This window comes from Corvus brachyrhynchos, unplaced genomic scaffold (genome assembly GCF_000691975.1).
Source record: "Corvus brachyrhynchos isolate BGI_N302 unplaced genomic scaffold, ASM69197v1 scaffold4, whole genome shotgun sequence".
NCBI lineage: Eukaryota > Metazoa > Chordata > Aves > Passeriformes > Corvidae > Corvus > Corvus brachyrhynchos.
In genome coordinates, this window is record NW_008237878.1 from 3,664,421 (window position 1) to 3,680,526 (window position 16,106).

General features: G+C 36.6%; 1 protein-coding gene across 6 annotated transcripts in view; it reads left to right on the forward strand.

Moving 5' to 3' along the window:
* The window catches only part of CACNA2D3 (calcium voltage-gated channel auxiliary subunit alpha2delta 3), a 398,259-nt gene that overhangs the window by 70,143 nt on the left and 312,010 nt on the right, over positions 1-16,106 (forward strand). For all 6 annotated transcript variants that reach the window (XR_001861410.1, XM_017732417.1, XM_017732420.1 and 3 more), the window contains exon 3: positions 14,222-14,338. Coding sequence is in view for 5 of the 6 variants with exons in the window: in XM_017732417.1 (XP_017587906.1) it covers positions 14,222-14,338 (117 nt within the window). In the remaining variant the exon portion in view is untranslated. The remainder of the gene's footprint in view (positions 1-14,221; positions 14,339-16,106) is intronic.

A 16,106-nucleotide genomic window follows, 5' to 3' on the forward strand; every position in this document is an offset into this window, starting at 1 on the left:
TGATGCCAATGGTTCACCAAGAGGGATAGAGGATGGATGATTTCTTTAACCACTAATTGTGAGAGAAACATTTTAGGGTGAAGTGATTCACTCCTCAAAAATATGTGGAGGCAATTTGAGTATGCTCAATCTGTTCTGGCAGGAGTTCCTAATGTATAGAGGAGATATTTTATCAGCTATCAGGGTCATCAAAGAGTTCTAAATCCGGTAACTGATAGTCACTTTTTACTGGGAAGCATGGCAGTATGATAAATGGTTAGTTTGCTGAAGAATGTTTTAATTTCTAGTACTGAGTACCAGAGATCAGACATTCTTAGCATATTCTCTAGATATTCTGCATTTTCTTCAATTTCTACTCCACTGTTTTATTTAGCAATATTGTCTTGTCAGGGCTTCTGGTGGCTCTTTTTTAGTTTATCCTATCTCACACCTTGAGGCACCTAAAGCCTGGTTTTTAGATAGCTACTTAAGCAAATTGGGTTCATGTGATTTTGCTACTTGTTGTTTTGGGAATAAATTTCTGCCACCCACAAATCTCTTCTAAAGTGATCACCAAACACTCCTCATTTGAACCAAGAATATAAACAGGCTGGGGTTTGATTGAAATATTCACATGCTTATTTCTTGACTTTTTTTCAAATGCAGTATTGACAGAAAATCTGTAAAACTGACAGGAATCAGTGGTGAGAGAGGAAGAGTCTTCTTCAGCTGGGGACTAGGAACCTCCTGAAACAGCAGCATGACTTAAATCTGAGGGCATTCTAACCAGCTCAGAGTTTTAGACAGCCTGTGGGTGCAGCTGCTCATCTGTAAAGTTTTGGACCTTATTCCTGAAATAAAAATTCATAAGGTATCATGGTTTTGAAAGCAGGGTTGTGTTACTAAAATCAGATGGTTAAAAGGGAACTTTATTTTGAATGAATTAAAGGCAACCTTTTTTTATTAATTCTTTAAAGGCACTGGAGAACAATCCTGATTTTGTCACTGAAACAAAACCGTTGATTTGCTTGATGATGGACACTAAAAGAGTGGGTGAATATAAATTTGGTTTTATTATGCCATTGAGTTTTCAATTATCAGAACCCTTCCCTGTGATACTGTCATAGGAATACAAGCTTTTTCAGGGTCAGGAATTTCTATGCAGACATTGAAAGTAAATATAAAATAAATGAATAGCTCTATATAACAGGTTATGTGATGATGGTACAAGTTAGAATTCTAGAGCAAGAAAAAATGTGTGTAGTGCAACCCATGATTAAAATGGTCCTTGTGAATTGTTTTCAGTCTGTGTTTAAAAAAAAATTGTAGGTGGTGCTCTATTAAAGTCTTTAAAGATATCTTGCATCTTTTGCCAGTGGCTATTATGCATCCAGGCACCTCAGGAACAAAGAAATGACAGAGAAATGGATGGCCTGGCTTTAACTAAGTAGGTGATGGTACAGATGAGGCCTGATAAGCTTAACACTCCATCTCTGTGCTGCCACCGTGGTTTGCAAGGAGATTAGAACTGTCTGACTGTGAGGAGGGCAAGCTCCACAAATTCACTCATACATGGCAGTTCTGTAATGAGGTGATACTTCATTCCTTAAACTACTGAACTAGAACTGCACAAACAGATGTGTGCCTCTGGCAGTGCTGTGCATGCGGCACAGGCTCCGTTGGGCCTCCAAATGCAAACACAATGATGTCCACTTGCCACAGTTATATTTTATTGCTCTGTACTGTTCTTTGTTTGTAATAATAAGGGACAAATTATGTTGTGAAAAAGGGAAAGTAAATTTAAGGGAGTTTGTAATGCAGGGTAGAGTTTGAAGAGGATCTAAATAATGATTATAATTTTCAGTAGGTTAACATGACAAAATTTGGTGTTGGAAATTTAGAACACCCTTCCCTTTGTTATTTGTATTATGTTGTTTCACAACAAAACTTCCAGAAAGCTCACAAGATGGAGATGTGGCCCCACTTTGAGTGTTTTACATAGGGAAGAGCTCAAGGTTAGCTCAGGCTCAGAACTCAGCTTTTCTGCGTTTGAGAGCAGCAATTTTGCAGAACTGCGGAGGGATGTGGAATGACTGCAGAGACCCTAATTCACACAGAGTTATCTCTGTGTGCTAACTTGTTCTGCCTGCTTCAATAGCACCACTTGTGATTTTAACTTCAGTATACGTTAATTACTCTGCTGCTTAGAGGCCTGAATGCAGTTCACCAAGGTCATTGCTTTGTGGTGTGCACAGAGGAATTTATCAGTAAGTTGCCTTGCAGTGACCTGTGATTGTGGTGCCTTTGTTTGATGTTCTGAGGTTTAGTGAAATTGTGTATTTTTATTAAGCAATGAAATAGTAGCAATCTGCTGAAGGCATTTTGCTGAACATTGTCATGAAGAGTATATTTTAAAAATGAAAACTTTAATTTCCATATCTGTGAAAATGCACCATTAATTATAGCAGCCTAAGATTTACTTTGTACCAAAATGGTACTTAGAAGAACTTTAAAATAATGAGTATTAAAAATTTGTTCTTTAGAAAACAACAGCACTCTCTTTAAAACCAGAGAACCAGGAACTTTATCACCTAGAAGCTTTCTGGTCCAGAGACAGTCCATCAGATTAACAGGGCCTCCAAATATTTTTTATTTCCTGAGAAGTGGATGCCTCTATTAGATGTCGATCACTTAAACCTTGTCTTTTTTTAATTGCAAAGAAAGGGCATTATTTAATTACCTAGTGGAGCTGAATCAAAAAAACTAAGCTGCAGCATAAGCAAAAGTAGTTTTCAGTGATAAGACTTTCCATTATGGCATATTGAACCACACAAGGCTTAGAACATTTCTACAGGTACATTCACTAGGAGAGTATTTGTGCTGCAGAAATGTAATTTCAGGCATTGGTCATTTATACTAACGAACAACCCAAGCAGAACAAGATCAAGAAGCAAACTTTCAAATTGCAGTACTTGAAAATATCAGCTGGTATGTGAATATGCTCCCAAAAACACAAGCTGTTTTCTCTGAATATGTGCAAACAAAGTAATATTTCTTTTTAGTGCTCTAAACATATGAACAGAAAAGATACAGTAAGGAGATAACAATATGTGTTCATTTTCTAATTAACAATTTCTATGTGATTACCGTGTTCTTCTACTTGTTTCCTCTCATGTGTAAAGGGAGCAAAAGTAAATTAATTACCATTAGCCTGAAGGAGAGCACACTGTATTCTTTACAACTTCATTTTATTGATTTGGCTGTTATTCATGGCTTCTATTCTCTCCTATGCAAATTGATGCATCTTTAATTCATAGATACATTATCATTAATAGTGGTTTATTGACCAAGCAAAACAAAGCTGTTATTGGGTCCTTTCTAGTGCCAAAGCTCTGGACTTTTCCTGATAAATGTATTAGTTTGTGCAGTCTATTACAGACTCTGGAGTTAGATGGTTTATTCCTATACACCGTGGTGATGATCTGTTGTGGTGCTATAGGCAATACGCTTTTTTTTTTTTTGTGAGATGAACTCTGTTGGTAATGTAGTGAATTCCTAAATTACAGAAAACCCTTTCTGGTCCTTTTGAGAATCAGAAAAAGCTGAATAAGCACCTCCATGTTTGTGTATGTATTTTCCAGCTAACTGAACATAAAAAACTCTCTAGGTAATAGAAAAAAGAATGTCCCCTGCATTTTAACTTGAAATAGGTTTGGTTCAGATTTAATTTGGGCAAATTTCTTTTAAGTTTTCAAAAACAGCACTAAACTGATGGTTTGTTGAAATGCTTCCAATCTGATCAGATACTGACATGTAGGTACACGAAAATCTACTTCAGCTTGGTAGCCAAATTATTTTATTTAGTTTTGTAGGATTTTTGAGAGAGGAATAAAAGGTTTGTAACATGAGCATGAGACTATACAAATTTCTGAGTAGAGGGTCTGAATTGGGTTTGTTTTTGATGATAGGTTTTGATGAAGGTGATATCATTAGACAGCTATGTACACTTAAAAAAAATGTCTTGTGTTTTCAGTTTCAGGGGGAAATAAGGACAGAGATTGGGGCTGCTGTAGTTCAGTCCTCTCTGCAACATTTTAAATTGTTCAGGGTTTATTTACTCTTTACAGTGATGTTTGGGAATACCTACGTGTGGGTACATTATGGTACAAAGGCTACTATTCTCTAGATTATTCATCCAATTTTCATAAAAAACCCAAAACAACCAACTGAAACAAAACAAAAACCCCCCAAACAAACTAACAAAACGCCCTCTCCAAAAAGCCAAACTAAACTTAAAAAAAACCCAAAAAAAAGAAAGAGAAAACAAACTCAAGCAAGAGCTGCAAACAAAACTCTGGCGGGGATTCTGATGCACAGGACTTTTCCTTAATGAGATTTCAAGCATCATTTTTAAAAGTGTGAGAGATAAAAAACAGAGAGGGGAAAAACATATTTAGAGCCAGCATGCCAGAGGCCAATCCAAGACTATGTGCATCGTAGCTAAATGGTCCAAAGAGAAAAGGATCTGTGCAAGTTCTGCTGTACAGAGCATTAGTTTCTATCATATTCCAGTCTTTTGAAGGCAGTTATTAAATATTGGATTAAGGGTGGTTTGGCAGTTGAACTTTAACCCTGCACTTTTCCTTGCCTGTTCACCAGTTTGTTTTATGAAGCTTTGAAGGAAATCACAATGAAGATACCGCTCTCCATAAGTGTAGGAAAGGACCTTCGATGCTCTTGTGAAGTTTTATAAGTGACTGGAAATCACATATGGAAGTGAAAAGCATTAGCTTGTGTGGCAAAACCACAAATATGTTTTCACACTACCAGGCAGTGCCAAATGCTATAGTTTGGTTTCCAAATCTTTTTTTTTTTTTCTTTTTATGGGTAACTTGCTGAATTCTTCTCGAGACATCTGCACTCAGACCACATGCAGGTGGTCTGATTTTCAGAGAAGCTGAGAATAGACTGATGTTGCAGGCTTTGATGTGACTGAAGAGAGTTTAGATTTTTGAAGACATAATAATTTTTAGTATTCAGTGGTGAGATGAAGAATTGGGAGGCTAAATTTAGGTGCCCAAGTTCAGATATGCAGATGTTATGCTTTTTCTTGTTATTACAAGTCCCCTTTGATCAGGGTGTTCTGACACCTGTCTGAAACCCTAAATCAATATAAATACTTTTATCAGGTGTGTACAGAAAAGTGCAGTGATGACACAGAACTGGAGGGATCAATGCCATGTCCTTCAGAGTGACAAACAATGAAATATGAAGCTCATTTAAGAGATAATGTTGATGGTACCACACAATGCAAAGGGTAAAGGTTTAGAGGAAGTATCCAAGCAGACAAATGTTCGTGATAGAGAACATTGCAAAACATAATTTGTGTCCTGAGAAGATTGTGGGTTTTTTCCTGAGGAAAAAACTCATTAACTATTCTTAAAAGCAGTGCTTTTGGACCTTCTCAAAAGGCACGGATATTGCTAAGCAAAGGTTTGTCTTGGAACACATTTCTTTTTTTTCTTCCTACATTCCACTTTGTTTCAAGTTTTCTTGGCTGCTCATTTTATTTTATTGCTCATTTAGGGGAAACCATGAAGGATGGGAAGACAATTGTGAAATTTTTCTTTGATGGAAAATAAGTGATATCTAATAAAAATCTATAGAAATATCAAAACCCAGAGTAAGAGCTGGGTGTAAGGCAGGCATAGGTCGAGGGGGAACAATAAGGAGGGAAAAAGACATGCAGTGATAAGAGGAGTGTAAAGAAATAAAAAAACATTACCAGAATGTCTGATTGAAAAAATTAGGTTGTGATTGTATCCTGTGATCTTACAGCACAAAACAAGCTGTCTCTTTTGGTTGCTTTTGTTTCCAGTAACCATAGAGGCTTTTGAAGAAGACTAATGCAGTTTTGTGTACAAAAGAAAATGTTGTAGCATCTCATCCCTGCTGAGAATTGGTGATGGTAGTGAGTTGTCAGGTTCCCTAATTCTGAATCTTCAGTGGCTTATTCTAAGTGTCCAGGGCGAAAGGATTGCATTGTCAGATTCCTTCAGTGCTTTGTGAGGAGCAGATTAGTTGTATGTGCTTTTAATATACTTGCTTTCACCTGAAAATATATTGATGGCTTTGCCTTGGATGAACATGCTCTCTGGGTCATGATTAATTCTGCAGGTTTATGCTGATAGATGTTTTGTTCCTCATGTAAAGCAGTTCATGTGAAATACTGTAGTGAGTTTTCAAGAGTATCAAGAACAACCTTATGGAAAAAGGAGACTCCAGGGCAGTTCCAGAACGTTCTTTTTCAGTTTAAATGTGGGCTTTATGTTCCTTTCTAAAATAGAAGCAAAGGTATGCGTAATTGTATAGACAGCTTCTGTGAAATATATTTCCAAAGCAGCTTTTAATAGCCTTTGTTAACTGGCTCTTAAGACATCCTTGCTGGCCTGTGGGAGATGTTTCAGATGTCTAAGAGAATTTGCAAGACAATAGTTTGCTTTTTCAGCTATTTTGAATTATGATTAAGCTCATATTTGGGAAAGCTGGTGAGGTGACCCTCCTGTAAAAGGAGCCCCAAGTGCCCTCGGTCTCTGGAGGCAGCAGCCAGGCAAACCTTCCCAAACATTTGTTACTCTGGTTAGCCCTGAACAAAACAACTCTGGTAAAGATGGGAATGTATTCCCAACTTCTGTTTGCTTGGAGTTAGGTTGCCTAACTAGTTATTTGGATCACCCACTTGTGGTGATTTTTTTTTTTTTCAACTAGCTACTTCAAGTAAAAATTACAATACTGAATTAGTCTTAGAGAGCAAGCATTTAAACTTCCTGGCGTGTGTTTCCTTACATTTTATTTACTAGATGTTATAATTTATGCATCATCAATGACACTGCTTTTTAAAAATTTTATTTGTGATGAAAAGTACTCTGTGGTAGAGTAGCTTTTATCTTTCCCCACTAGATCAGCTGTTTTAACCATGCTTGTATTGAAGACTCTTGCCATTAATGCTGTTTATGTGGTATCTCTGGTTATATAGATGTTATATATGTATAGATATATACATATCTAGTTGTGAAAGGTTCAAGGAGACACCCTGTGTGGCCTTTCACAGATGGGGCAGAGGAATATTGCTAAATCAGGAGTTGGGTTGTTTGGTTTTGGGTATCATTCAGCTTAATGCTTTAATGGATTTGGTTTTGTAGCATTTACATATAGCCATGAGGTAAAAATAGGTCAGAAGTAAATATCTTTGTAAAGATTAAATATGCTGGGGGTATAGTGCCCTTGCACTGATTTCAATGTGTAAATTATTTTGCAAGGAAAGCAGTAACTATCCTTGTCAAGTCTGCTGATGATAACAAATTTCCCAGGATTGCTGACCTTTGGCTATAATTTACCAGGTACAACACTGAGTAGCTAATCACAGTAAAGCAATATGCAAAAAATATTCGAATATTTTGTATTTTAAAGTGTATTTTGTGAACTAACCAAACTGAACTTTGAGGCAACAGAAGTTCCTCAGACACCAGTGTGTGCAGGAGTCAAATGTGACAGGCTAATCCAGAGCTCCTTGGAGTCATTTGATGAAGTGAGTGAGAATTTCTCTGCAGAAAATGAGTGTGCCATCACACTGGGCATTGCTGATGGCTTTCATCAACACAGAGAGGTTCAGGAAAGGTTAATAGGAGTGTGTAATGTGGTGTAACACAAACTCTCAATTACTAAGGAGTTCTCTAATGTCAAGGTGAGGAGAGGTGTGCTGTTGTGACTCATCTTGCCATGCAGATCAAGAGGAAGTTAACAAAGTTGGCTGTGGTTTATTGAGCAGGGCATTGGAAGAATAACCAAGAGAGTTTATTCTCTTTGTACTTCTGAACTGTCGTGTGACATTGGGCACATCACTGAATTTAGGCATAGCCCAATATCCTCTTCTACATGGAGATTTTGATAGATACATGCTTTATAAAGTCTTTGAAGCTTTGTGGATGAAAAAATTTTATACCAGGTCTGAACTAAAATAATTTTGTTCAACAACAGCAACAAAAAAATCATAGTTGTTTATTTTGTTAAGGCCTTTAAAGCAGCTCCACTAAATGAATGCATTTTAGTGCCAGGAGGACCAGATAACAGCATAACAGTGTCACTCTAATAAAACCACCCCACCGCAGGGTCAGTGCAATAATGGGAAAATACAAAATCTTTTAGGGATAAGCGATTCACAGATGAGTCTGTTGAAGGAGTACACCATCTGTATTTGATATCTCTGCTGCAGTAGTGCCATCTGAGTACCCTTCTGCTCAATGGAAAAGCTCTGACTCCCACTCACACGCACATGTGATGCTGGAGAAGGCTTTTTATTTGGCTTCCAGTCAGGATTATTCCAGCAGTGCACACATAGTTAGTGACCCCTCAGCTCTAATGAAGCATTCAGAGGCTGTGCTGTATAATTTTAAATCTTCTACTGGGAATTGCTCTGCCATCTCCCACACGCACACGGGATGTGTGCTGGTAGAGTGCAGCACTGCAAGAGCTCCTGCCACATAAGGTTCTAGCTGTCACTGGTTTTGTCCCATCAGTTTGAATGTGACTATTGTCTTATAAAATGCTGTGATAAATTTTCCAGATGAATCGTAATTAATAGTCTTTATTTTGATTTAAAAGCCCAAAGCCATATTTTTCTGTACTCCCTGCTCTGTGCATAGATGCTTTAATTTCAACACATCTGTTAATGGGGTAAGGCAGAAACTATGAGCAAAAAATGAGACGTTTTCAGTTTGCTCCACGTATATTGCAGGTTTTGGGTTCTATAATTTAAAAAGCCCACAAAACATAAACCTATACAAAGTGCAAAGAGAAAGACGTGTTTTAAAAACACCCTGAATAAATTACATTAAAAAAAAAAAAATTTGCGGTTGTGCAAAAAAAATACATGTAAAAAATAATTATCCATTAAGAGGAGCAAAGAGAAATGGAGAGCCTTAATGTTAGATTGCAACGAAGAACAGATTATTGAAAGAAAAAAGAATTTCTTTATGCATAGAAAAGTAGTTTATTATCAACCCTCTGATCCCTAAAATTTAAAAGAACTTGATGTAAAAATTCAAGGCTACTTAAATTAGGAAACTCAACTTGAGTGACAAATTCATGCATTTAGGGGTAAAGGATTAAGTCAGAACTGTGGCATAACTTTTAACTGTAACTAAAGAAACTGCTTTAAGAGCTGCAAACTCTATCAGCTGCGAGCTTTTTGCAGCCTTGCAGTCTCATTCTTTGATTACATCTGATTGCTGGGGCATCTCAAATAGAGAATCAAAATGATTCTAAGTTTATTAACTCCTATGGCCCTTCAGTCTAGCACTTCCTCTCTGAAGGGAGTCACTGTTAGGACTTGTGTGGCAGAGGGAGTGAAGCAAGTCTGAACCGTTCAACCACTGCACAGCACAGCCTTTCTACTGGGCCAGAGATATTAATTGAAATCAAAAGTTTGTGATTTAATCAAAAGTGTATGTTTCTGCAATCTCATTTTACATGTGTAATGTTGAGGCTTGAACATCTGAAAGTGGTTTTTTGAAAAAGGCATAGAGTAAACATACTTTTTTTTTTTTCATGGAAACAATGGATAGATTGGATATTTGATCTGTCATTTGCATGCTGGTTCTACTTTTTCATTATAAAACATAAAATGTATATATGCATATATAGTTTTAACACGACGAAACCTTTCAAGCAGCAACTTTTGTGAAGTGTGTGCACTACAGCTACAAAAGCACCTCAGAGGCAAGTAACAGTTCCAAATATACAACACTGAGAGATCACTTTTAAAGTATTTTAATATATAAATTCCTGTTGAATTCCTTTCTTTAATCAGGATGGTAGTGGTATTTACTGGCTCTGAAAATCCCAGGGAGTGGGAAGAAATTTCATCATAAATGGGTGTAGTGTTCTGCAGATGTGCAAAGCAACCAGAGCCTTGTCGAAAGACTGAGACTAAGGACTCTGTGCACACTTGTAAGTAACTTGAAATGTTTTTTTACACAGCATAAATGTGAATATCTTGATTTTGATAAGACTTGATAGAAGTAGATATAAGTAGGAACACAAAGACCATATTTCTCTTTAGCTTAAAAACAAGGAGAAAAAATTCAAGCTGTAGCTGACAGTCTTGTTTCAAGAGTGGACTTCTCCTGCCTTGGTCACTCAAACTCTGTGGGTTTTGGAGTGGTTTAACTTTGGTTTTGTTTGTTTGAGGGGGTTCTTTGGTATTTTTCTCTTAGCACTTTTTGGTTTGCGTGTGTTTGTGTTGCTCTTTCAGTGCCAAATATTTGGATTGCATTAAACACTTCTGACCTGAGTTTTGTACAGATTGCTTTTTGGTTTGTTATTTCTAGATGATCATTTACTAAGGAAAAACCCCCACACCTAAACCAGTGAAAAGCATTAAGAGTTCTGACAGTGAAATACTGTCTGTCTTTCCCCGGTGCTTATGTGAAATGATCTGGCAAAACAGATACTGAAGAAATAATGTATTTTTTTGTGAGCTTTCTCAAATGATAAATGGTCTTGTGTCTCTAGAGAATTTCTTACCAAATGCTGATTTTTGCAAGCAGACAGAATCAGCATTTCAAGTATTTTTTTTTTATAATGCAGCAAATCGGAAGTTGTATCTGCTTCATCTTCTAGACAAGTGGAAATTCAATTATCAAAAGAAATTTCCAACTATGACTCTAATATTTCATACTCTTTTTTATGAGTCAATTGTTTATAGCAAAGTTAGAGCTGTTTTCTCTCCTTTTAACAACTATACATATGTATGACTGCCTGTGTTACAAATGATGAGAATTATCAGTATCTCTTAGTGAAGTAAAATTATGGAATATGGAAAAAAACCTGAGGGTTGAATTTTTTTAATAAAACAAAACAACAACTTTATCATCAGCTTCATCATTTTTACAGGGAAGGGAAATGTCAATTTTAGGCATTGCTTGTATGAACACTTTCATAGTAGCAGTACAACAAGGTAGTTTGCAAGTTTGGAGTATAAAGTTGAGCCTGGCCCAAGAACTTGTTTTTTTCACCACTCTCTGATACCATTTTGTTTAACTGGAACAATAGTGCCATGCTGCTTTCTCAAGATTACATCAAAATAAAATAATTTCATTTAAAATCAAATTTATTTCAAATGGACTATGTCTTTGCTGTTTAATTTATTTAAACTAAACCCAAATTTAACATGTAAAAATGTAGTGGTGGGGAAATGATGAGGGCCTGAAGGTCAGACAGCTTCTGCAGTGGAAGGAAGAGAATGCAGTATTAATGATGGCCTTTGTTGTGGTTTTATTGTGGTTTTGTCTTTTTTCACTATCTCGTGTGATTCATGATATGTATCTAGCACTGATAGTTATTATAAAATCAGCTGCTTTCTAGATGGAATCTAAATCTCAAGTATCCTGCAGAGTGAGCACTGAGAGCAAGGGCACAGACACACCCAGGTTAGGCTGGTACCTCTCCCCTCCAGGCACAAGGAGAGCAAAAACAGCCGGAAGTTTTTTCCAACCACATAATTTTCCTGTTTTGGAACATTCCAAAGATGGCTGAAAAAATGATAGAAGTGCTTTTTTTATGGCAATGAAATTCTGAGTATAAAATACATATTACATAAACCTCTTGGTTGTCAGGGTCTTGCAGACCAAGTAAGCTCTCCTAGGTCTGTTGCAAATGTTCTTGAAGGTTTCCAGCAACTGAGTTGCACCATGCAAGATGTGAGGTCTTTTTAGATAGATCTTAAATAATATCCTCTGTTTCCTCCAATTTATTCTTTTGAGTTGGAACTTTGGCATATGAATTATGAAAAAATGAGTTTATTTACTATGAACAGGCATAATTATAAGATCATAAATTACAAGTTAAGAAATCATTCACATCTATTTTGAGTGCAAGTTATTTTTAATTTTCAAAAGCACCAGTTACTCAAAATTGAGAAGTGTGGCTTTTTAATATGCTTTCACAAGAGCCTAACAGACCATGTGGTAGGATTCTGTGTGCCTAGAAAATGATGTGGATTTCTACAGTGCCGTTCAGTTTTCCGGCAAACACAGTGAATAATTGCCTGGTTTTCTTCACTTGATGGCAAAGCTTAAATCAATAAATCTGATGACCTGAAAGCTGTCTCTTCAAGTGATGCATTTTGGAATACTTTCTAAGAACTCAAAGGTCAAGTCCAAAGGAAACATTTTTATCAGAGGGTGATATGTTGAACATGATCTGTGCAGCTGGAAAGAAGTAATTCCAATTTGTGATTGATTTGTTTTAAATTCTCCAAAGCTTCAAATCCCGTGGGATGTGGACAGACTTTGATATCATTAATTTAGTGGCAGTGTTTTCAATTTAATGATCATTAACTGCATTTTATCACGGTATTTGTTGCAATAGCATTTACCTCTCTTTTCTGTGTTCCTTGCTGTGTTCTTATATTTCTGTTGTTCTTATATTCACTGCTCTCCAGTGAATAAAAAATAAAAATGTATTTTTCTATTTAGAAAAATCACTTTTATCTCTAGTAATGACATAAATGGACTTCAAGAGTTGAAATCAGAACTCTGTTGATGGTATCTAAGTGCAGATCAAAGAGGTGAAAAAACCCAAATCTCCTCTCCTGCCTTGAGGGAGCAAAATGAAAGGGGTCTGTTTGAGGTTTCTTAGGTTGCTAGACTGTTATAAGGACTCAGACTAGAGACTTGTAACAGGAAATAGTGTGGAAAAATGAAATTAATTCTGAAGTTACATAATATTAAAAAATTGCCCTAAATATTTACTGACAACTTTGTATTTGTAACTTTGTTTTGAAATTGCCTGGAAATTATGTTTTAGTAAATATTGTTTCATTATCAAAACATTCACACAAGTTTTTGCAGACAAGTGTGAAGTTTAAAGGAAGTCCAAAGAGTCATTCTGCCTTGAAAATTAGTTTTGTTGGGGGAAATGGGTACAACATGTGCAGGCATTCTCTTAACAAAAGAGTGTTTTCTTGCATCACATGACAGGTCCTGACTTACTCACTGTTTCGTACATTTTAGTGTTCATCCAGGTGCTTCGAAACACTGTTTTTGATCATCTTATTCTTCATTGTCTCTCTGGAGTTATATAAGAATCATCATTCTGCAGGCAAATTTTCATGATTAATCTTTTTAATAATACCATTTCTCTGTATCGACTCAAATACCGTAGGTTGTCCCCAGAGTCTGCTGTAGAGGCTTGGAAGATATTTTTGGCACACGGGGCTAAAACTGGCAGGAGACAGGTGTGCTTTTCTCCTCCCTCACAGTGTCATGGAGGTGCAGGTCTGTGATTAAGTGAAGGGTTTGGTGATGGGCAGTGATTAGTTCAACACACCCGTGCATGTTTTAGAGGGGGAGAAGCAAACAATCACTGCAGTGAAAACCAACAGTTCTTAGAGTTCAGTGTGCAGTAGAATAACGTGGGAAAGAAGGATGTTCTCAGCATTAAATTCTTTCTAATAAATAATTCTTACAAAGCTTCCTTGTAAACACTGATAAGGAAAAAGGTATTGATACGCAGAAAATAGAGGATAAAAATTGTTTTGAATATATTTTTAGTGCTTAGGAATTCTGGGAGCTATTCACATTGTGAAACGAGGCAGTGCTCGTCCATATTGGATAAAAGGTGCTTTTATGTTTGTGTTTGGATGAAGGCTCGTGTTCATGTGGTTTGTTTAGGCTTTTCTTCGTGTGAAAAGTTCAGCATGCCTAGATAAGCTTATAGAGTAAGTATTTAAAATGTAAGCATTGCAAAAAGCTTGTGAAATAGGCATCTACAGGAAGATCAGCTGAGGAGGAGATTTCTAGGTTGCTAAGGCACAGGGATTGCCAATCATAGTAGTGTTTTTACATGGTTTTTGGAGGAGATACAAGGGTTTTTGGCTACTTTTTTTTGGCTCTTGTTTAGTTGTGGGGAGGAGTAATTTAAACCTTGTGAAAGGGAGTTATCGTTTTCCTACAGTGCATGAGATAAATATTTTTATTAGTTTTTAAATGGAGTTCTGGTTCTAATCCAGTTGTTCTCTCCCCATGACAGCATGTTGGCACAAAGCAGCCTGCTGTCACACAAATAAACATCGAATAAACGAAGAAAGTCAGCAAAAGTGTAATATAAAACAAATAATTAGTTGTCAAAATTTCAGTTGGTTCCCTGCAAGTAACTGTTCCCTATTTTTCTTTCCTTCCAGAAATACAAAGAATATGAGAAGGATGTTGCAATAGAAGAAATTGATGGCCTTCAACTTGTGAAAAAGTTAGCAAAGAATATGGAAGAAATGTTTCATAAGAAGTCTGAAGCCGTACGGGTAAGCAGCAGATCAATCTGCTATTTCCTCCTGTGATGTAAAACTATGTAATTTAGGCTCTGCTCTGAAGGCTGTACTAGCAATTGAAGGTGCTGAAGTGGAAATACTAAAGCATTCAGAAGTATTTTAGGATCACTGTTCAAGAGAATAGATTTAAATTATTTATACCCTCAATAGATAAATGTAAGAGTGTGCAACAAGATTTGGACTACCAATTTCCAATATGAGTTTGTAAAGTATCACTTGTGTGCAGTAAAACCTAACTGCATATGGTTAAAATGTTAGATTTTAAATTATCCAACCAAAGCAGACTTAATTTCAGTGCTCACTATTATAAAAATAGTATTGCAGGGAAATGTCTGAGTTCATTAACTGTCCTCTAGTTCAGAAAAAGATGCAAACTCTTCAAATGGGATTAATCCATAATTCCTTCAATTGTGGTAAGTGCTACATCACTCTTCAGGCAGGCAGCTTATTAAGTAACTAGATCTGTACATCTGTAAGTTTTTGTGCTTTTTTCTTTTTTTTTTTTTTGTTTGTTTTTTCAATCTCCATTCTGATCCTCCTTTTGTAGTAGCTTTGGTGTCTATCAGACATACCGTAAAACCAAGAAAAATTCAGACTTTCATGTTTCTTTTTATCAAACACGAGTTTGTTGTAACATGTGTGTTCTGAAGAATAACAAATCTGCCTGTTGTAGTTTTCCTTTTGCATTATTCTTTTCTAGAAAATGAGGTGACTGCCTGAAACAATATTTCCTTTTGCATCCCCTCTATCAGCAAACTCACAGGACATTATGGTGATGCTGTTTACCATCAGCTGCTCTATTTCAGCCAGATTTATCTGCTCAATTGAGTTGAAGATCCTCATGTCTCCATTGCAGAGCTGGAGGTATCACCTGAGGACAGGGATTCCTTTTGTGTAATTGAGGATACAATTCCTCCTTCAGCCTTGTGCTATTTGTTATGGTGCAAAAGGAAGGAAAGAATTTGGCTACATTTTAGAGGTTGAATTTTCAGGGCTGGCAGTGAAGTAAAACATATTTCAGCTTGTAAAACTGAGCACACTTGGCAAGGAAGCAGAGAAAGACAATAAACATGGAACCCTGCAATGCTATTTTTACAGTGTGTTTTTCAGAGGAAAAACTACACTTTAATATGTGTGCAACAGCTTCCAGAAGCCTGAAGAATATTGACTTGGGGAAGGGGGAGGACTCTTTTCCTTGTTTCTTAGCAGAGGAAACTGCTCCCCTGGGATCATAATGTGAACAAAGCATTCTTGGAGCAGCACTTGTTTAGAGCGAGAAGTGACCAGCGAGCTGCACACTTGGCTGGTGAGGGACTAGAATTCCATCAGTGAGGAGTGCTGGTGGGGAAGAGCAGTTTGTATCTCAATTAGAGCTTCATAACAAATGTTTAGAACAGCGGTTTGGCCTCTTCATGCAGACTGTTTTTATCAAAGGAAGGAAAAATACAGGATTGATATAGACCACCATGCTCTGAGTAAAAACGAGCCCAAATTCTGTGAAGTTAAACCATGCATGTAATCTTGAGTGAATGGATTTTAGTGCTGGAAAAAGTGACTGAAATCCAGAGCCTTCTTTGGAAGGTTTCCATCTTTGGAAAGGAAGCTAAAAACATGGTTTGGACAGGGTTACTTCTCTTAAAAATTTATCTGTTTAGTGTACTTTCCAATGAAATCATTAATTTTTGCATAATTATATAAATTGGTCCATGCTAGAGATATAATGAGTGACTTGTTCTGCTCT